Consider the following 19,523-nt stretch of genomic DNA (forward strand, 5'->3'; position numbering starts at 1 on the left):
CTGTCTACATAACAAACAAACAAACAAACAAACAAAATTAAGTAAATAAATAAACAAACAAACAAACAACAAACCTTTTTTTAAAAAAGTGCACTGCACTAGCCAGGCAGTGGTGGCGCACGCCTTTAATCCCAGCACTCGGGAGGCAGAGCCAGGCGGATCTCAGTGAGTTTGAGGCCAGCCTGGTCTACAGAGTGAGTTCCGGGACAGGCACCAAAACTACACAGAGAAACCCTGTCTCAAAAAAACAAAAAAAAAAAAAGTGCACAGCCCTTGGATTCAGTTCCCAGCACCCACAGCAGGAGGCTTACAACCTCCTATAATTCCAGCTCTAAGGGATTTGATGCTCTCTAGCACCTGTATGCATGTGGTACACAAACTCACACACACATACATGTAAACAAATAAAAACTAATAACTTTTTTTAAATAAGAAAGGACTACTGGTACACTCCTTTAGTTCCAGCACGTGGGAGGCAGAAACAGGCAGGTCTCTGTGAGTTCGAGGCCAATCTAGTCTACAATGCGAGTTCTAGGACAGCCAGGGCTATACAGAGAAACCCTGTCTCAAACAATGAAGGAAAAAGAAAGAAAGGACTGACCATCTACTTGACTTATTACCCGTATCAACTGTAGAATGGTAAGTGGCAAAGCCAGGTCACGTGCACAAGATGGGACGTAGGAGTTGAGCTGGTAAATGCTTGTCAGGCAAGCGTGAAGACCTAAGTTTGATTCCCGTAAGAAGCCGCAGTGGCCACGCACACCCTTAGTCCTAACACTTGGAAGGAAGAGGCAGGTGGATCTCTGAGAGATGAAGGCCAGCCTGTCTATGTGGTGAATTCCAGGCCAGCCAAGGCTGTATAGTGAGACACTGTCATTCTCTCCATCCACCACATGGGTCCCTGGGGTCCAGCTCAGGTCATCAGACATGACAGCAGGAACCTTTACTGCTGGATGATCTCACCAGCCTCCAAATGAGTTGTGATTCTTTTTTAAAAACGGGGTCTGTGTAGAACTCCATATGTAGACCATGCTGGCCTCAAACTCAGAGGTCCGCTTGCCTCTGCCTCAAGTGCTGAGATTAAAGGCCTGCGCCACCATGCCTAGCAAGTTTTGGTTCTTGATTCTTGTGATATGACTCAGATAGAGAAGAACGGAGCCCAAACTTGTTTTGATTGGGCATTTTCCCTAGAGGTCCTGATCAGACTGCTTACTTTGCCATCACCACTTGTTCTTTTCAGAAGTCCTCAAAACGATTGATGAGGGAGATGCTGATGAGGTGACCAAGCAGAGGATTCATGACGGGAAAGAGAAGCCAGGGGCTTTATGGCACATCTATGCAGCCAAGGATGCAGAGAAGATCCGAGAACTGCTCAGGAAGGTACGCCCCGCTGGGCTGTGTCCTCAGCTCCAGGCTGGGAGCTAGGAGCCACCAAGGTCTCTCACGTAAAGTCGCTTGGTAGTAAAGATCTGTTTAGACAAGGCATGGTGGGGGCCTGTAAAATTTGACTAGGCCTGGTGGCGCACGCCTTTAATCCCAGCACTCTAGAGGCAAATACAGGTGGATCTCTGTGAGTTCCAGGCTAGCCTGGTCTACAGAGCAAGTTCCAGGACAGCCATGGCTACAGAGAAACCCTGTCTCAAAAGGCCAATAAATGAAGAAATAAAAAACAAAAGCATAAGGTTCTGGGTTCCATCTTCAGCACTGCTGAAGAAAAGAGAAGACCTATTGGCCAAGAAACCTTTCCAAATGCCCAAGGGGCCCGAGCTCACACTAAAACGTGTTCAGCAGAATGAAGAAGATGCTTTGTGTATTTAAGGGGTAATGCATTCCATGACCCCTAGGAGGCTCCCTGCATCTTTTTTTCCCATATATGCATACTGGTACTAAATACTGAGTTAATAAGGGTCAGTAAAGGTTCAACAACAATGGTACTAAAACATACCCGATAAGAAGAGGTTATCTTGTGGAGCTTCTTTTTTGTTGTTGTTTGTTTTTTGAGACAGGGTTTTTCTGTGTTAGCCCTGGCTGTCCTGGTACTCCCTCTGTCGACCGGTCTGCTCGAGCTCAGTTTCACCAACCTCTGCCTCCCTCCCGTGTGGTGGGATTAGAGCCATGCACCACCACTGCCGGGCTCTGTGTAGTTTTTATCTGAATCTGTCAAATGTTAATGGACTAGACATCATTAATGTAATTTTTGGCTGTATATATTGTATATGCTTATTGGATAGTTTTTCTTGTATTAGTTATAAGCTTTTTTAATTTTAGACAAAAAGAGAGGAAATGTGGTGTTGTTGTGTTCCCCAAAATATTGTGTACTCTAATAAATTTAGGTTCTCCTGCCTCCACCTCCTTGAGCAAATCCTACTAGTATGTGCCCCACCCTGGCTTATGAAGGTCTCTTCTGAGTTGCCCTCATGGCTGCTTTTGTCCATTGGGAGCCGTTACTGCATCAAGAGTATTGAACACGTGCTCTCTGAGACCTCACAGGCGTCTAAACCTCACAGGCCCTGAGAGACAGCTATCCTGGACGAGGATAGCACGTGTCTAGCATGAGGTTGTGCTGGACAGTGGGGAGACTTTGATGTCACCATAATAAACACGGTTTCAAACTTCAAAGCCTTTCTGGACTTTTCCATGGAGTGTTTTTAGAGCACAGTTGACCGTGGTAAATGAAACTAGAAACTGGGGAGGAAAAGCTACTTTTTTTTTAAATTTTTGATTATGATTTCAGGTTGGAGAAGAACAAGGCCAGGAGAACCCTCCTGATCACGACCCAATTCATGACCAAAGTTGGTATCTGGACCAGATCCTCCGAAAGCGACTCTTTGAGGAGTATGGTGTGCAAGGCTGGGCCATTGTGCAGTTCCTGGGCGACGCCGTCTTCATCCCTGCTGGGGCCCCACACCAGGTGGGGTGACAGTGGAAGCTGCCCACGGCTCCACGGTGCTGCCCTCTGTGGCTCTAAGTGGCAGCATTCGGCTGGTCGCTCTAGTATCATGAGTTAGGAGTTTTTTGTTTTGTTTTGTTTTGTTTTCATTTGATTCCCTGTAACTCTAAATGCTTATTTGGTTGTTTGTTTTGGAGGGCGTTGTTTTCTGGGTTTGGGTTTGGTTTGGTTTAGGTTTTTTGGTTTGTTGTTGTTGTTGTTTTGGTTTTTTGAGACAGGGTTTCTCAGTGTAGCTTTGTGCCTTTCCTGGAACTCACTTTGGAGACCAGGCTGGCCTTGAACTCACAGGGATCTGACTGCCTCTGCCTCCCGAGTGCTGCAATTAAAGCAGGCACCATCAAGCCTGGCTCCTAGAATGTTTTAAACAGTGCAGACTATTACAGAAGTAGACAGTTATGGATCAGCTACCTGAACTATCCCAAACTCCTCATTCTGACTTTCAGTCTAGGCTTCTTCCCTGAGGGAATCTTACTAATATATTAGCATTGTGCTAGATATTTTTCAGACCATTTTCTGTGAAAATACTAATGTTTTTATATTTTAAAAGTTGGTTGATTGGTTGGTTGGTTTTGAGACAGCCTGGCTATGTAGGCCTGGCTGGCCTGGTTCTCACTATGAAGATCAGGCTAACCTCAAACTCAGAGATCAGCCTACTTCTGCCTTGTTAATACTGGGATTAAAGGCGTATGCTACCACAACCAGCTTGCTTGTTTGTTTGTTTGTTTGTTTTTCGAGACAGGGTTTCTCTGTGTAGCTTTGCGCCTTTCCTGGAACTCACTTGGTAGCCCAGGCTGGCCTGGAACTCACAGAGATCCACCTGCCTCTACCTCCTGAGTGCTGGGATTAAAGGCGTGCGCCACCACCCCCCGGCTTCACAACTAGCTTTTTTTGGGTTCCATGTATCGGACTTGGCTGCCAGGTTTGGTGGCCGCACGCGAGCCTGGTGAGCCATCGCCATCTCCGCAGCCGTTCTCTTGAACCTGCATTCCATGTTTCTGTAGAGTTAACAGAGGACAGTGGCGTGTGGTGTAGACAAGAGGGTTGCTGAAACCTGAGAACTAAACGCCAGTATGAGTGACATCATAATAAGTCTCGCCAAAAAAAAGGAAGAAAGAAAGCAGATTGTGTTTTAGTGTCCTGAGCATTTTCTTTATTTTTTGGTTTTTTAAGACATGGTTTCTTCTCTGTGTAGCCCTAGCTGTCCTTGAACTTACTCTGTAGACCAGGCTAGCCTTGAACTCACAGAGATCCACCTGCCTCTGCCTCCCAAGTGCTGGGATTAAAGGTGTGCGCCACCACTGCTGGGCATTCTTCTTCTTCTTTTTTTTTTTTTTTTTTTTTTCCTGTGTAGCCCTGGCTGTCCTGGAACTCCCTGTGTAGATCAGGCTGGTCCCAAACTCACAGAGGTCCACCTGCCTTCCCTTTGAGGTGCTGAGATTAAAGGCGTGTGCTGCCACAGCTCAGTGGCATTTTCCTATGAGTTACTGACTCTCTAATGTCTCCATTTCCCTCCTGTACTTGCCTCACCCAGGTTCACAATCTGTATAGTTGCATAAAAGTAGCAGAAGACTTTGTGTCTCCAGAGCACGTGAAGCACTGTTTCCGCCTGACTCAGGAATTCAGGCATCTCTCCAACACTCACACGAATCATGAGGATAAACTACAGGTAAATAATCTCTCCTGTCTTCCCAGGTAATGCTCACGTAGACACATTCTCCTCATAGGGTATTTTTCTGGTAGAGAAATGACTCTGGAAAACTATGTCTGGACGTATAAAGGCTTCCTCCTCCACACATGCCCAATGGTACTCAGTGTGTACACGCACATACGTAAATGTAATTCTGAGAACACTATGACGGCAGCCTCAGCTCTGCTGAGGCCTCAGGTCCCATTGATCCCTGTTTTTTCTGTAATGGTTTCATCATCTGACACACTGTGTTCTCTGAGTTGTTCATGGCTAGCTTGCTAAAATGTAAGCTTAATTGAGCTTGGTGAAGGCAGAAGTTGGTCTCGTTGACAACTTTCCCCAGCACAAATCGGAAACACAGTACACAGTGCAGCTTTGTTAAGTAACAAAAAAGGATCAGTAGAGGCAGAGGGCCTCTTGTGTCATACGTATACATGAAATACACATATGTACACATACAACACTGTTAAAGTGCCAGTGTGTCTTTTTGTCTTACTTTTCCACCCTAGAAATAATACTCTTCTTCTCAGTCCTTTTAAAGTCTTCAGCCTGACAGTTTATTTAATAACGTTAGTGAAATCTTCCAACATCACATGTAAAATATGTCTCTTTTAGACAAATGAGAATAGACACGTAAGCTCTAGGCCTGGTGGCACATTCTTGTAATCCCATTACTTGTGAATCTAAATTAAGAAGCTCATAGAGTTAGAGGCCAGCCTTGGCTAAATAGTAACACCCTGTCTCGGAAATGGGGGAGGGGAGCTGGCAAGATGGCTCAGTGAGTGTCGGACGGCACTTGCAGCTAAGCCAGGTGCCCAGAGCTAGTCACTGACCCTACCTTGTACAGACAGCCCGTTGCCTACCCACGGGCACTGCTTATCGATGTGGGGTCTTGGGCAGGGGTATTTTGGACAGTCTTCCAGGTTGGCCTCAGCCATTGGGATTACAGACATGTGCCACTGTGCCCGCTCCAGTTCCCTGGAACTCGATTTTCTCAGTATCTTATCTTTAAACAAGGCTCCTGATAAAATGTACTTCATGGGCTCATGGCAAAGATTAACCAGCAGTCCACATAATAGCTTTATGACACTGCCCACCACCTAGTGAGAGCAGGAGGATCTCATTTGTGAGCTGCCGTGGACTGACAGTGCTGATTCTCTCTAGGTGAAGAACATCATATACCACGCAGTGAAAGATGCTGTTGGTACTCTCAAGGCCCACGAATCCAAACTGGCAAGGTCGTAAGGCCTGGGGACCTCCCAGCTCTCCTGTGAAGCAGGCCTTTCAACGCTCACCAGGGAAGAGCAGGGCTCTGCAGGAGCAGCCGCCCTTCCCGAGCTGGTGTGGTCAGTATTACAACTCTCCAGCCTCTCTATGCTGCCTCAACACCAACACCGAAGGTCGACACCAGAAACCGCACTGTCCACACACACCGTTTCAGACTCGAAGCCGAGGGTGCCACATTCCCATCCAGTGGCCTTTTGGGAATCCAGGTTGCTTGAACATCGCTGGGCTTTCCTGCACATTCTCCTGGTTTGAGACCACGGAAACCAGGAGTGTGGGCACACCTTCCCTCTCTGTTCCTCTCGTGCCTAGCTAAGGGGACTGTGTTTGGAGGCGGAGGAAGTCAGGACGGTAGAGAAAGGTGATGACTGAATGTGCCTGCTGGAAGCCTGGCTGTGTCTCCGCACATGACTTCTGACTTGGCCCATCCCAGGAGATGGGGGAGCAGCCCTTCCCCACACTCTCTGTGGACATTGGAGTCTTCAGGACCCAGGGAGAGCCCACGGCTTTTCCCAGGAGGCTCCAGGATTAGGAAACGTGTGTATTTAGTGAAAAATAGGTTTGTAGTGAAATAGTTACTATTTCATGAAAGTAGATATTTTTAGAACTTTTGAAATAACACAGTTGTTTTCCTGGACTCTGAGGAAAGGCACATTACTTTAGTCTTCCTTTCAATAAAACTCTTTGAAAATTTGATCTGATTTTTAGAACTCAGCTGCCCCTTATAGCACAAGATCAGCCAAAGCGCAATTTAGAAGAATTGGCGTTTAATTAAAATCCTTTGAGTTCCTCCCCCTCTCTGTCTTATCTTGGGGGAACAGCTGTGAGAAAGAACTGTGTCATGTCTGAGCTGTGGAGCGCTCCCCGCGTGCACACTGCTGACCCCAGGAGCTGTTTGCCGACTGCCAGCGTTCCACAGGACTCCTCGGATGTTTCCAAATGGGGTGGAAAGTTTGGTTTCCAGTATAAGAGTTTTTTGTTTTTATTTTGGAGTTTTGTCTGGAAATATTTTCAACAAAACTTTACAACTCAGTGGAGTTTATATTAAGAATTTACTTGGAAATGATGGAATTCACTGGCTCATCGATACATTGGGAAATGTATCTCTTCCCAGGTGTCCCGCCCCGCAGCCTTGGTCATATGTTCACACTTACCTTTTTTTTTTTTTTTTTTTTTTTTTTTTAAATAAAAGTCATTTACTGTAGAATACTTTTAATTTCACTTTCTGTACTTAATTTTATTGAAGGGCTGATTGGGATTTCCATGTTCTTATTAAAAATCTAACAAATCTGTTTGGAGTAGACAAAATTCTTTGTGTGCCAACCTTTCTAACATCAAGACCACACTGTGGGCGGTTAGGGTTGATTTCAGGTCTGCTTGCCGCCCTGCGCCTGGGGATCGCTCTTCCCTGTAGCCTTGTGCCCGGTAAGGCTAGGAAGCAACCACCCGAGTTGATTGGTGAGTGGGCAGAGGGGTCGTTTCCCTGTAGTTTCTTCTCAGTGAACAAAAGGGGTAAGTGGGGTCCTCCCTCCTTCTCCAGGGTGCAGGACGAGAGAAGAGGGCCTTAATGTGCAGCCTGAGCAAAGCTCCAGGCAAGGTTGTGAGGTTCTGTGGCTGCATACCACAAGTGAGTGGCCTAGGTAGCCTCGGAACCGGGGTTCTCTTCATTAAGCAAAAGGCAAGTGTTCTCTGGGTCAGGACAGGCTGCATTCTAGGTAAGGGGGCCTTTGGGGATTGTACAGAAAAGCAGGAGACACCATCAGAGGCCTGCTTCTCAGAAACCTGTTTGAAAACGCCGTCCAAAGCACTTGAGCCCAGGAACATAATTATCAGGCTGGAAATAGACCATTTGTATTTTTCAAGGGTGCTAGGTTTGAATCAGAGTCTTTGAATTGAAATACAGAGCTCTGAGCATGTCCTTACAGCCTGGATGGGACAGGTTAATAGAGTGGTCACCAAAAGGATTATACCTCAACATAAAGGCAGCAGGATGCGGCAGCTTTAAAGTGGGACAAGAAAGGAGGGCAGTGGAGGAGGGATGCTTTGGAATGAAGTTGCTTTGGTGAAAATCAGGAGGCAAGCTAGCCTACATTCTGGATATAAATGTCTGCAGAATTAGGACATCCACTACCAGCGGTACTTTCTGATGGGGGTGGAGCTGAGGTCTCCGGACTTTTCACTGACTTGAGACCCACCCCTCTCTCTCCTACCCTGTGAAATTAAATTTCATATATCCCTAACCCCAGCACAATTTACCACCCAAAAGTCCGATCAAACCATGTGGGCAGGTTCCCTTTAACCTGGGAATTGGCGGTTATTGAAGAGGGCTGGAGTGGGCAGGTGCAGCTGTGCCTGGCCCCAGGCGCCCAGGTAGACGTCCTTATGGAGCCTGTAAAGTTCTTGATGGTGAGTGTTTGGAGCATGTAGCCTGTAAAATAAAATTCTTAGTTTCATATCAACAAGTATGACTTGGTCGTTTTGTGACCCTCAGCATAGTAGCGAAACCAATAACCCCCACCTTCAAGATGAGGCTAATTATAACTTCTGCCTTATAGGGTAGTTGTGAGGATTCAATGAAATAACATGCGAAGCTCCAAGCACGGTGCCTGGCAGTTAAGCAATAAAGCAGCTGTTGCCCCTGGGGGATATTTAAGCCTTCAACCTGATGTGGGCAGGGCCGGAGGTGGGTGGAAGCTGATGTCAAAGGATGGAAGCAAAAGGGTCCCCGCCGGGCGCTTGGCCTCCCGCTTGACGCTCAAGCAAAGTGAACAAGCGATTTAGAGCAAGGCTGGGCACTGAGGGTGAAGGCGCATGCCCAGCCACAGCAGGTGCTGGGGGGGCGCGCCGACACCGCGGCCTCCCCTTTAAGAGCCGCCACCGCCCACGGCCCGCTGCTGCGGCAGGGACCTCCCCTTTAACGGCGGCAACTCCGCGTTCCGCTGACCCCACGGCGGCTGCCGCTGCTAACTGCAGCTCCTGCTGCCTCCACCGCCGGCCTCGGGCAGCAGCATCCTCGCCCAGGCTGGGTCCCCGCCCCACCATGGTGTCCTGGATCATCTCTCGCCTGGTGGTGTGAGTGCGGAGGCAGCGGGGCTCGCCCGGGTTGGGGGTGAGGGGGGCCGGTGATGGAGGGCGCGGTGCTCAAGCCTGGGATGGATCAGCCCAGGGTCCCTGTGTGGTGTCCCCAGAGACAGAGATGTGAGACGGAAGACTGGAAGGGGCGCATAGCGGGAGCATGGCAGGCCTGGCTTCCCAGAGACCTCACCCACATTATTTTTAAAGCCTGTTTATTCTTAATTGCCTTGCTCCTGCGCCCTCCCCCGTCCCAGGGGCTGAGCAGCTACTGATTTATAAGGGGAGGCGGGCACATCCCCTCCCCCACTGAGCAGATCGAGGCTGGAGGAGCCCAGCATACAAGACCTTCCTTCCCCTCAGGAAGAGTGGGGAACATGGCAGGAGCCTCATCATTCCAGAGCTCAGATCCCAAAGATTTCAGGCCTTTCTCCTACTTCCACTGGCTGTGGATGAGGACACCTGTCCAAGGCATGCAGGAGGGAAGACGGGGCGCGGAAGCCCGAGGTGCCGAGAGGACAAAGTGTAGGGAGGTGACAGGATGGAGGATGTGTATTATCTGCCTAGGACGGGAAAACATGTGGTGGCCTTAATTCCAGACACACTGTAACAGTCACATTGTGGAGCCATGGCCCTGGCACCTCCCCCAGATACAGGAAAACATCCCTCCCTCCCCCAAACACGCACAAGCCTAGATGGTGGCCCTGAGGATTCTGGCCCACTACCCACCACCAGCACGGGCAGTGAGTGCCCTGCCTCGGCAAGGCAACACCCACACTTGAAGGGGCTGGGCTTGAGAGCCAGCCCTCTAGTTTAGGGCTCTGCCCCTCAGCCCTCGTCAGGACTGGCGTCCTGATAGCAGCCCCACCCTTCTCCTCATTCAGTGTTGTCCCATACTTGTGTCCTGGTTTCCTCTCAAACCACTGGAGTTTCCTCTTCCCACCCCCTAGAGGCCTTATCTCTCTGTGTGGCATTCAGGATGGCTGCTTCTGGCCTGGGCAAACTCCCTACAGGATATAAGACTCCTCCTCCCCCATTGGTGGGATGCTCAGACATGGTCTTACACCCAGGTCTGCTGCTGTACCTGACCCCAGACGATATTGACATGGGGTTGCAAACCCCTTTGTCTCTTTCAGGGCCTCCTGCACCTGTGCCCCCTGGTCCCAGGACCCCAATAGCTAGCTCTCTGACCGCCGGGTTGGGTGCCCTGTTAGGTGATGTTAGATGTGGGGCACTCACTGGTCCTACACAGCCTGTCTCTGAGACAATGAAGTGGAGAGTATGAGCAGATGGGCTGAGTAGGCATTAGGCCAAGAAGGGAGACATCTCATGGCAGTGGCCAGCCCCCTCAACTCCAAAGATTCTGACGGAAGGGCCCGCTCTGGGTCCTCCTGCCCCTGGGTCGAGGGAAAGGGCCCCACTCATCCAGGCTGGATGTGTGTCTCAGAGTCTTGACTGCTCTGGCCTTAACCCTTGACCAGAGCTCCCCAGCCAGCTGGCGCTTCTTTGGAGCTCTGTCCCCTTACGCCTTAGCGCCCCCACCCACCCCCGAGGCTGATGCAGAGCTGGGAGGGAGAAGGGCCCAGTAACCATGCCTGCCTCCCTAGGCTCATCTTCGGCACCCTGTACCCAGCCTATTCTTCCTACAAGGCCGTGAAGACCAAAAACGTGAAGGAATACGTGAGTGAACAACTCTTCCCCCGTTAACAAATCGGGGGGGGGGGGGTGCACATTTTGTCACATTCCAGGTGGGGGTAGAGTGTGGCTTTGTGCCACATTATCCAACAAAGCCCTGAGCGAAAGGGATTCTGGGATGCTTCCTGTTCCCCACCCAGGTTTGGTCTGATTGACAAATGTGAGGTCCTGGGTAACTTTCTCCCAGGACTTCCGTTTGGAGCAGGCATCGATATGGGGTCCTGGGTTTCCTTGGCTTAGCCCTGGTATTCGGGGACCTTGCGTGTTTACATCCCCTGCGTCCTAGGCCCCATTTAAGACTACCCTTTGTCCCTCAGGTAAAATGGATGATGTACTGGATCGTCTTTGCCTTCTTTACCACAGCTGAGACACTTACGGATATAATACTGTCCTGGTGAGGTCCAATGCCCCTCCTTGCATCTCAAGACCCAGATTTCTTTCAGATAGGCAGAAGATTGGGACCCCAACTCCCAACAGTCCCTCAGTGTCCTTAATACTGCTCCTAAGGCCTGATATCAGCATAGTAAGAAGCCGGGCATGGCGGCCCACGTCTTTAATCCAGCACCTGGAGGCAGAGGTAGGAGAATCTCCATAACAAGTTCCAGGACAGCTGGGGCTACCCTAGCTCAAACAGAGAGGAAAAAGCCAGAACCTCCACGTTTCTTTCTGGTGGCAGCCAGCCACAGCACCACAGTGGAATCCAGTGAGTCTGTATCTGCTCCTTCATCCTTACTGGGACAGTAGACGGATGACCAGTCTCTAAACCTCATCTTCCTTGTTTGTGGGACAGGCATGTAGTTCAAGCGTGCGGACACTGGATGCTGTAGTTCCAAGGCATTGCCGGCACTAATAGACCTGAAGTGTAGGCGCGTTCGTTATAGGGACAGGGACTATGAGTCCACTCAGAAGTGTCCACTGCAGGAGCAAGCACCTCTTCAAGAGTACACAGTACAGGGAGTACTGGAGTCATCCCAGCACCGGGGACCTTAAGGTGGGGAGTATCATTGCAGTTGTGAGGCCACAACCTGGGCTACATAATCTCAGGGCAGGGGGCAGCAAGGTAGCTCCTCAGCAAAGCTCTTGCCACACGGGCCTGATGACCTGAGTTTGATTCCTGAGAGCCTGCAAGGGTGGGAGGAGAGAAGCAGCCCCAGATACCGTCTTCTGACCCCCACACATGCACTATGGGAGGAGCCTGCACCCAGCACACACACACACACACACACACACACACACACACACACATCATATCACATCATATACATGATTAAGATTTTTTTTTTTTTTTTTTTTTTGGTTTTTCGAGACAGGGTTTCTCTGTGTAGCTTTGCGCCTTTCCTGGAACTCGCTTTGGAGACCAGGCTGGCCTCGAACTCACAGAGATCCACCTGCCTCTGCCTTCCGAGTGCTGGGATTAAAGGCGTGTGCCACCACGCCGGCTCCATGATTAAGATTTTTAAAAAGAGGAAATAGCATCCAGGCCGTGGTGGCACACGCCTTAAATCTCAGCACTCAGAGGCAGAGGCAGGCCGATCTCTGTGAGTTCGAGGTCAGCCTGGTCTACAGAGTGAGATCCAGGACAGCCGAGACTGTTTCACAGAGAAACCCTGTCTCGAAAAACAAAACAAAAGGCAATTGCTTACTGGCCACAGCCATGTTCCTTCCTAAGTCTGCTTTTTTGTTTTGTTTTGTTTTTTTAATTCAAAAAAGCATAATTATTTTTCTTCTCCTCTCTTTATTCTCCCCCTTCCCCTCCCTCCCCCTCCCTCTCCCTTCCCCTCCCCCTCCTCCTCCCTCCCCTCCCCTTCCCTCCCCCTCCCCATTCCCCTCCCTCTCCCTCCTCCTCCCTCCCCCTTCCCATCCCCCTCTCTCCCCCTCCTCCTCCTTCCTCTTCCCTCTCCCTCCCTCTCTTTTCTCCAGATAGAGTTTCACTATGTATCTCTGCCTGGCTTGGCTGGAACCCTTTATGTAGCCCAGATTAGCCTCAAAATTGCAATGATCCTCCTGCCTCAGCTTCCCAAATGCTAGGATTACAGGTGTACACTGCACCACTATGCCCAACTTTCTCTTTAAAAAGAAAAAAAGATGCTTGTATGTGTGGGTGTTTGGCCTGCATGTGTGTCTGTGGACCACCTGTGTGCTGGGTCCCAGAGGAGGTCGGAGGAGGGCGTCAGTCAGATCGCCTGGAAATGGTGTTACAGTTGTCAGCCACCACGTGGGGGCCGGGAACTGAACCTAGGTCTGCTGCAAACGCAGCAAATTCTCCTAACCACACCCTGAGTCATCTCTTTTCTTTTTTTTTTCAAGACAATGTTTCTCTGTGTAGCTTTACACCTTTCCTGGAACTCCCTCTGTAGACCAGGCTGGCCTCGAACTCACAGAGATCTGCCTGCCTCTGCCTCCCGAGTGCTGGGACTGAAGGTGAGCGCCACCACACCAGGCCCATCTCTTTCCTAAACTTGTTTCCCTCACTACTTGGAGCTTCGCTAATGTTTTAGGCTTCTTAACTCTTTCTCCGCCATGTGACAGCTTGTCAGCCATGGATCTGGCCTCCATGCTGGCTTAAATGGCGTGGTTTTCTTCCTTCTCTTCCATTCTCCTCTTCCAGGAAGCTGCCAAGTTTGAAGGTTGCCTGCCTGGAGATTGTTGTTTGTTTTTCTTTTCCTTTAAAAAAAATTTTTTTATTTAGTATATATAGTGCTCTACCTGCACATAAACCTTTATGCCAATGCCAGAAGAGGGCACCAGATCTCACTATAGATGACTGTGAGCCACCATGTGGTTGCTGGGAATTGAACTTTTAACCTCTGAGCCATCTCTCCAGCCCTTGTTTTCCTTTTAAGCTCTAATAAAGTTGTCCTTGACTTCAAAAACATTTTTTTATATATTTTTTAAAGATTTATTTATTTATAATGCATACAATGTTCTGCCTGCATGTATGTCTGCAGGCCAGAAGAGGGCGCCAGATCTCATTACAGATGGTTGTGAGCCACCATGTGGTTGCTGGGAATTGAACTCAGGACCTCTGGAAGAGCAGTCAGTGCTCTTAACTGCTGAGCCATCTCTCCAGCCCCAAACATTTTTAAATAAGAGACAAAAAAAATGTAAAGATTGGAAGACAAAATACCATTTCATTTGTAGATAAAGCCCTTGTATTTGCCAGCTATAGTTTTGGTAGAGAGAGGTAATTTAGAGATTTGTTAAAAGATTCAGGTGCACGCCTTTAATCCCAGCACTCAGGAGGCAGAGGCAGGCGGATCTCTGTGAGTTCCAGGCCAGCCTGGACTGTTACACAGAGAAACCCTGTCTTCAAAAACAAAGAAAAAACAAAAAGATTTCAGGGTGGTAAGTCTAGATTCCCTGGGTACCATTGAAGGAGAGGGCTTTGATGAGGGCTTTGTGAGGATGTGGAAGACTTGAGGGAGGTTGTGGCCTGGGCATAGAAGCCTGTGGGGAGCGGAGAGCAGGACTGAAAAGTCAAAGGACCTGAGTGTCTGTTCCTGAAGCAGAGGACCCTTGCACCTAGGAGTCCAAGGCTAGCGTGAACAACACAGTGACACCACGTCTCAAGGGAAGTTTAACAAAGATATTGACCGGCTGGAGAGATGGCTGGGTGGGTGGAGCCTGATGGTTAGCGCAGAACCCGTGTTTAAAAGGCGTGACGGCGCATGCCTATAAACCTCAGCGCGTGGCAGTAGACACAGGTGGATTACGAGGGCTTGCTAGCTCCAGGCCAGTGAGAGAACAACACCAGGTTTGACCTCTGGTCTACACACTTGTGCATGCACACGGACGGACGGACGGACGGACACACACACACACACACACACACATGCACACACACACACCAATGAGCACGTAGCAAGCACAGCTCCTTGGGGGGCCGAGGAAGGAAGACTACAGACCCAAGAGCTGCCTAGGCAACTTAGTAAAAACTAAAAAGTCAAAGGCCAGGGATAGAACCCAATGGTTGAGAGCCAAGCATGTTTGAGGCCAATACTAAAAAAAGAATAAAAAGGGGGGTGGGGTGGATTTTATGGCAGCAAGAATCGATCCAGACTCCATCCTGGTCCTCTTCACGGAAGGAAGGCAAGAACCAGGAAGACAGGAGAGAGACCTCAGCACCGAGGGCTTGGGAAGGAGAGATGCTGGTTCATAGAGGAAGCAGAAGGACGGCTGCTTGATGGGGAAATTCCTTCTGGGATCTCTTTTTGCTTTAGTTTTTGAGATAGGGTCTCATGTTTCCCAGGGCTGACCCTGAACTACCTATGTGGCTGACGATAACCTTGAACTCCTGATCCTCCCGCCTCCACTTCCCAGGTGCCTGAGATTCAGGATAGTACCCCATGCCTGGTGTTTGTTTTGTGGTTTAAGATGGGGTCTTAGGTAACCCAGAGTGGCCACAAATTTGTGATCAGCCTGCCGAGTACAGGGATTATAGGCATGTACCCCAATTGGGGCCACTTCTTACTTCCCACATGGAGCCTCAGTTTAGCACCCCACTCCTTCCCTCCCAGTCCTCTTGGAAACCTCGTGGTCCCAGAGCGCGGGACCTGTCCAGGGTCAGTGCTACTAAATCCAGTGTACCCCTTAACTCATATGCTCTGCACGCATCTCTGTCCCCCCTTCTACAGGTTCCCCTTCTACTTCGAGCTCAAGATTGCTTTTGTGATATGGCTGCTGTCCCCTTACACCAAGGGCTCCAGCGTTCTCTACCGCAAGTTCGTGCATCCTACGCTGTCCAACAAGGAAAAGGTTTGGCCCCACCGTTTCCCAGCCTGGCCCAGCTGAGGCGCCCCCATGCCTGCAGCCACATGCATTTCCCGTGCGTGGCCAGAGCCTGCCGCGCCCTTGCGGAGCCTGGCTCCCTGGGTCGGGCGGTGTCTTTGCCCAGGTGGGAACAAAGGTAACTTGCCTGCAGCCTTACCTCTCGGGTCTCCCATCCCTCCAGGAGATCGACGAATATATCACACAAGCCCGAGACAAGAGCTACGAGACCATGATGAGGGTGGGCAAGAGAGGCCTGAACCTGGCCGCCAATGCCGCAGTCACCGCTGCCGCCAAGGTGAGACAGGGGTGGGTTCAGACTCGCCGGGGCTCCCGCCCTGTTCATCCTGGGTCCTGTCCAGGCCCCTGGGCATCCACCCTGTCTGTCTTCAGGCCGTGGAGGCTTTGGGCTGCGCAGCTCCAGGCTCCAGCCTCGTCTCCTCTACTGTCTGGTCAGTTTCCTCCTCTGGCCAAAGGGAGAAATAATCCCAACACCATGGTAACCTCCGTTTCCACCCCGCCCGCCCTCCCTCTCGCTCTCTTGGTGGTGGTGGTAATCCCAGGGCCAGGGGGTGCTGTCGGAAAAGCTCCGGAGCTTCAGCATGCAGGACCTGACTCTCATTCGAGACGAGGATGCACTGTCACTGCAGGGACCAGATGGCCGCCTCCGACCCGGCCCCGGGGGTCTCCTGGACACCATTGAAGACCTAGGTAATGGCAGGCACGGGGCTGTGGGAAAGAGGACAGGGTTGAAAAGCCCAGCCAGAGAGACCCCTGGACCCTTATTCTCCCTCTCTCTCTCTCAAAAGATTTATGTATTCATTCCTTTATTTAGTATGCATGTATGCCTGCATGCCAGAAGAGGGCGCCAGATCTCATTACAGATGGTTGTGAGCCACCATGTGGTTGCTGGGAATTGAACTCAGGACCTCTGGAAGAACAGCCAGTGCTCTTAACCACTGAGCCATCTCTCCAGCTTCCCTTCCCCCCCCCCATTCTCCTTTCCTCCCCTAACTAGGAGATGACCCTGCCCTGAGCGTAAGGTCTAGCACAAGCCAGGCAGAACTCCGGACTGAGACCTCAGAAGACGACCTGGGAGATAAGGCAACCAAGAGGACCAAAACTATCAAAAAAGTGCCCAAAGCTGAGGTGAGACTGCAGGCGGTGGCCTGGGGAGGGGGGGGGGGGATGGGGCCGACAGCGGCGTGGGGCCAGGCTGAGCCCCATCATCCTCTCTCCATAGCCAGTGGCTTCCAAGACGCTGAAGACCCGACCCAAGAAAAAGAGTTCTGGAGGGGGCGACTCAGCCTGAGGTCCTCCCGTCCCCCCAACCCCTCCAGTGTAAGACAGTAGCGAGCACTGGGAAGAGCTGCGCGGCCCAGCCCCTCCCCGCTCCACAAGTGGGCCACCAGCCCAAGTGTTTCCGACCCGAGACCCCCGCCCCCCAGATGGCTGTTTCCCGTGCCCCCTCCCCATGGACACTCCTCCAGATGGGGGCTTGGCAACGAGGAGGGAGGCGCAGCTGTAGGGTGGGGGACGGAAGCTGATGACTGAGCCCTGGAGGAGGAGGTGGGGGCTCCTTGGCCGGCCCTGCTCTTCTCGCCGCTCCAGCCCCGCCCCGTCCATCCAGTGCCTTGCTGAAGACCATGGCCAGCCGCTTCTCTGAGCCTCCACCGCTCTTCCTTGGATAGGGGTCGTGGCCGCCACAGTCCAGACAGACCAAGGAGGGGGGGCGGGGCTTAAGGCTCCTCGAGAAGGGGAAGGAATGGGGCAGATCCGAGGGGGGGTATGTCACTCGGGCACAACTGTGAGTGGCAGACACGGGCTGACTTGCTCACTTGCGGGAACTGCAGCTGGTAGGGCCGTGCGCTCTGCATCACCGCCAGAAAGAGGAGGGATTCCAAGGGTATGCATGCTGGGGAGGCTGGGAAAAGTGGTCACTTCCTCCCTACTTCAGCCCTGGTCTTTCTTCCTCTTTATCCTCCCCTGCTGGTCTCTCAGAGGACCCCCGAGCCTTTGACAGAAGGAGGCTCCAAGGGGCCTCTTCCCGATCCGACCCTTCCATCCTGGATCTTTTACCCATTCGCGCCCCTAGGCTGGACTCCTCCTCTCCTAGGGCCCACGGTAGAGGTCCGGCTGAGCTCCTGGCTCCTTTCCTCTCCTGTCAAGGGGACCCGTCCTAACTTGCCATGGGGTCCCCTTCCTGTGCCAAGCAAACCCCTGTCAGAACCAACCTGGACCACTCCCCTGGTCCTGGTTCTACCAGCTTTTTAGGGCCAAGTGGAATCCAGGAAGAAGGAAGAGAAACGAGCCCAGAGGCTCCTGATTCGGTAGTGCCCACTGGATGAGCCAATAAACGAAACTCTGCCACCTCCTCCATTATGGCCTCTGTGTTGTTCTTGTCCCACCAAGGCAATAAGTGGGAAACCCCCCCCCCAGAAGTAAGACCCAACTGTAAGGGGGATAGCAAAAGACAGAGGCAGGTGGATCTGTGAGTTCGAGGCTAACCTGGTCTACAGAGCAAGCTCCAGGACAGCCAGGACCACACAGAGAAACTTGTCTTGAGAATAAATAAGTAAATAAATAAATTAAGAGATCCTTTTTACCCACTCTGGAATCCTCTCGCCAAGCCCTCGGAAGGCATCCCTTTCACTGTTGGCCCCTAAGTCTATTTCTATTGCTTTGATAAACACCATGACCCAAAGCAACGCGTAGAGGAAAGAGTTTATTTCAGGTCACACTCCATCCCTGAGGAAGGTCAGGGCAGGAACTCGAGGCAGGAACCTGGAAGCAGGAACCGAACCGGAGGCCGAGGAGGAACACTGCTTACTGGCTTGTTCCTATGGGTTGCTCAGGCCGCATCTGTATATGGAAGACCACCTTCCCAGGGGCGGCACCGGCCGCAGGGAGCTGGGCGGTCCCACATCTGTCCTTAATTAAGAAAATGCACCACGGGCATCCGATCTGATGGAGGCAATTCCTCAAGATTTCCTCTTCTCAGATGCCCCTCGCCTGTGTCAAGTTGACATAAAAACTAGCCAGCACAGCCCTGGAGGAATTTGGCTTTTTTTTTTTTTAAAAATTGGAAAGGAGAGGAAGAAGGTACCAATCAAGGAAGAGACTCATTCTAGAAGATTCCTCATAAAGTAAAGTTAGTACCATGCTAGCACTTACATATATAGCCAGGAAAACAGGTCAGGCATTCTGTATAAATTTGATTTGTTACATATCTCTCTCTCTCTCTCTCTCTCTCTCTCTCTCTCTCTCTCTCTCTCACACACACACACACACACACACACACACACAATGGTGGCTAGGTTAGGAGACCATTGCCAGATTCTGCATGGCCAGACTTTACATATACATCTGGGTTTTTTGTGTCAAAAGGCGTATGTGCAGATTTCCAAGCTCCCTGTTCTGTTGCCATGGAAACATTCAGGCTTCCAGAATTCTGGGCACAGGGCCTGCTTCCTGTGGTGCAGGGGAGGAGAGGAGAGATGGAGGGTGACAGAATGATTGGAAAGCCTTTTAGGAGAAGGTTGGCTGGTGGGACACTGGGACACGCTGGGTCTGGGTGACCTCACGCTGTCCCCTCATTGCCCAGGTCCACCTGTCCTCTCTCCTCTCCCTCAGATCTTCTCAGGCTAGAGGAGTATAAAGGACATCGGGTAGAGCTAGGTGGAGACCACTAAGTCACCGCCTGGGTCCTCAGTGGGCTTTGAGAGGTATTAGCTTTAGGGCTGGGGGGGTCTAGTGTTATGTCACGTGACCAGGCTCCTGGGAACATCAGGCAACCCTCCGGGCCTGTGTTCCAGACTGCGGTGGCCTCAGGCCTGAAGCTACGTTAGCTGGCTTCTCCCTTTCTGTGGGTGTTCCAACCTCCCAAGAACCTGCTTAAAATGGGATTTCCAGGCCCTGACGTCAGAGGGAAGCCAGCAGCTCCCTCTCGCCCGTGCCAGCTCCACCGTGATTAGCAGAGCTAAGCGCAGCCTTGCTCAGTCTGCAAGGAGGCAATGCTAACAGCTTAGGGAGGAACGTGGGACCTTAAGCAGTGGTCCCCGTATCTGC

At 51.0% G+C, this 19,523-nt stretch overlaps 2 protein-coding genes across 3 annotated transcripts in view; both read left to right on the forward strand.

The window, feature by feature from the left end:
* Kdm3b (lysine demethylase 3B) overlaps nucleotides 1–7,211 on the forward strand; it is a 61,768-nt gene extending 54,557 nt beyond the window's left edge. For both annotated transcript variants that reach the window (XM_076554964.1, XM_076554965.1), the window contains 4 exons: nucleotides 1,241–1,380; nucleotides 2,735–2,911; nucleotides 4,482–4,616; nucleotides 5,802–7,211. In XM_076554964.1, coding sequence (XP_076411079.1) covers nucleotides 1,241–1,380; nucleotides 2,735–2,911; nucleotides 4,482–4,616; nucleotides 5,802–5,882 — 533 coding nt within the window. In that variant the 3' untranslated portion in view covers nucleotides 5,883–7,211. The remainder of the gene's footprint in view (nucleotides 1–1,240; nucleotides 1,381–2,734; nucleotides 2,912–4,481; nucleotides 4,617–5,801) is intronic.
* Nucleotides 7,212–8,705: 1,494 nt separating this feature from the next.
* Reep2 (receptor accessory protein 2) lies at nucleotides 8,706–17,834 on the forward strand. The gene is made up of 8 exons (XM_006977907.4): nucleotides 8,706–8,993; nucleotides 10,601–10,673; nucleotides 11,006–11,082; nucleotides 15,323–15,443; nucleotides 15,640–15,753; nucleotides 16,019–16,166; nucleotides 16,474–16,604; nucleotides 16,699–17,834. Exons 1-8 carry the CDS (start codon nucleotides 8,962–8,964, stop codon nucleotides 16,765–16,767), a joined length of 765 nt encoding a protein of 254 aa, XP_006977969.1. The 5' UTR covers nucleotides 8,706–8,961; the 3' UTR covers nucleotides 16,768–17,834.
* Nucleotides 17,835–19,523: the final 1,689 nt, after the last annotated feature.

This window comes from Peromyscus maniculatus, chromosome 19 (genome assembly GCF_049852395.1).
Source record: "Peromyscus maniculatus bairdii isolate BWxNUB_F1_BW_parent chromosome 19, HU_Pman_BW_mat_3.1, whole genome shotgun sequence".
Taxonomy (NCBI): Eukaryota; Metazoa; Chordata; class Mammalia; order Rodentia; family Cricetidae; genus Peromyscus; species Peromyscus maniculatus.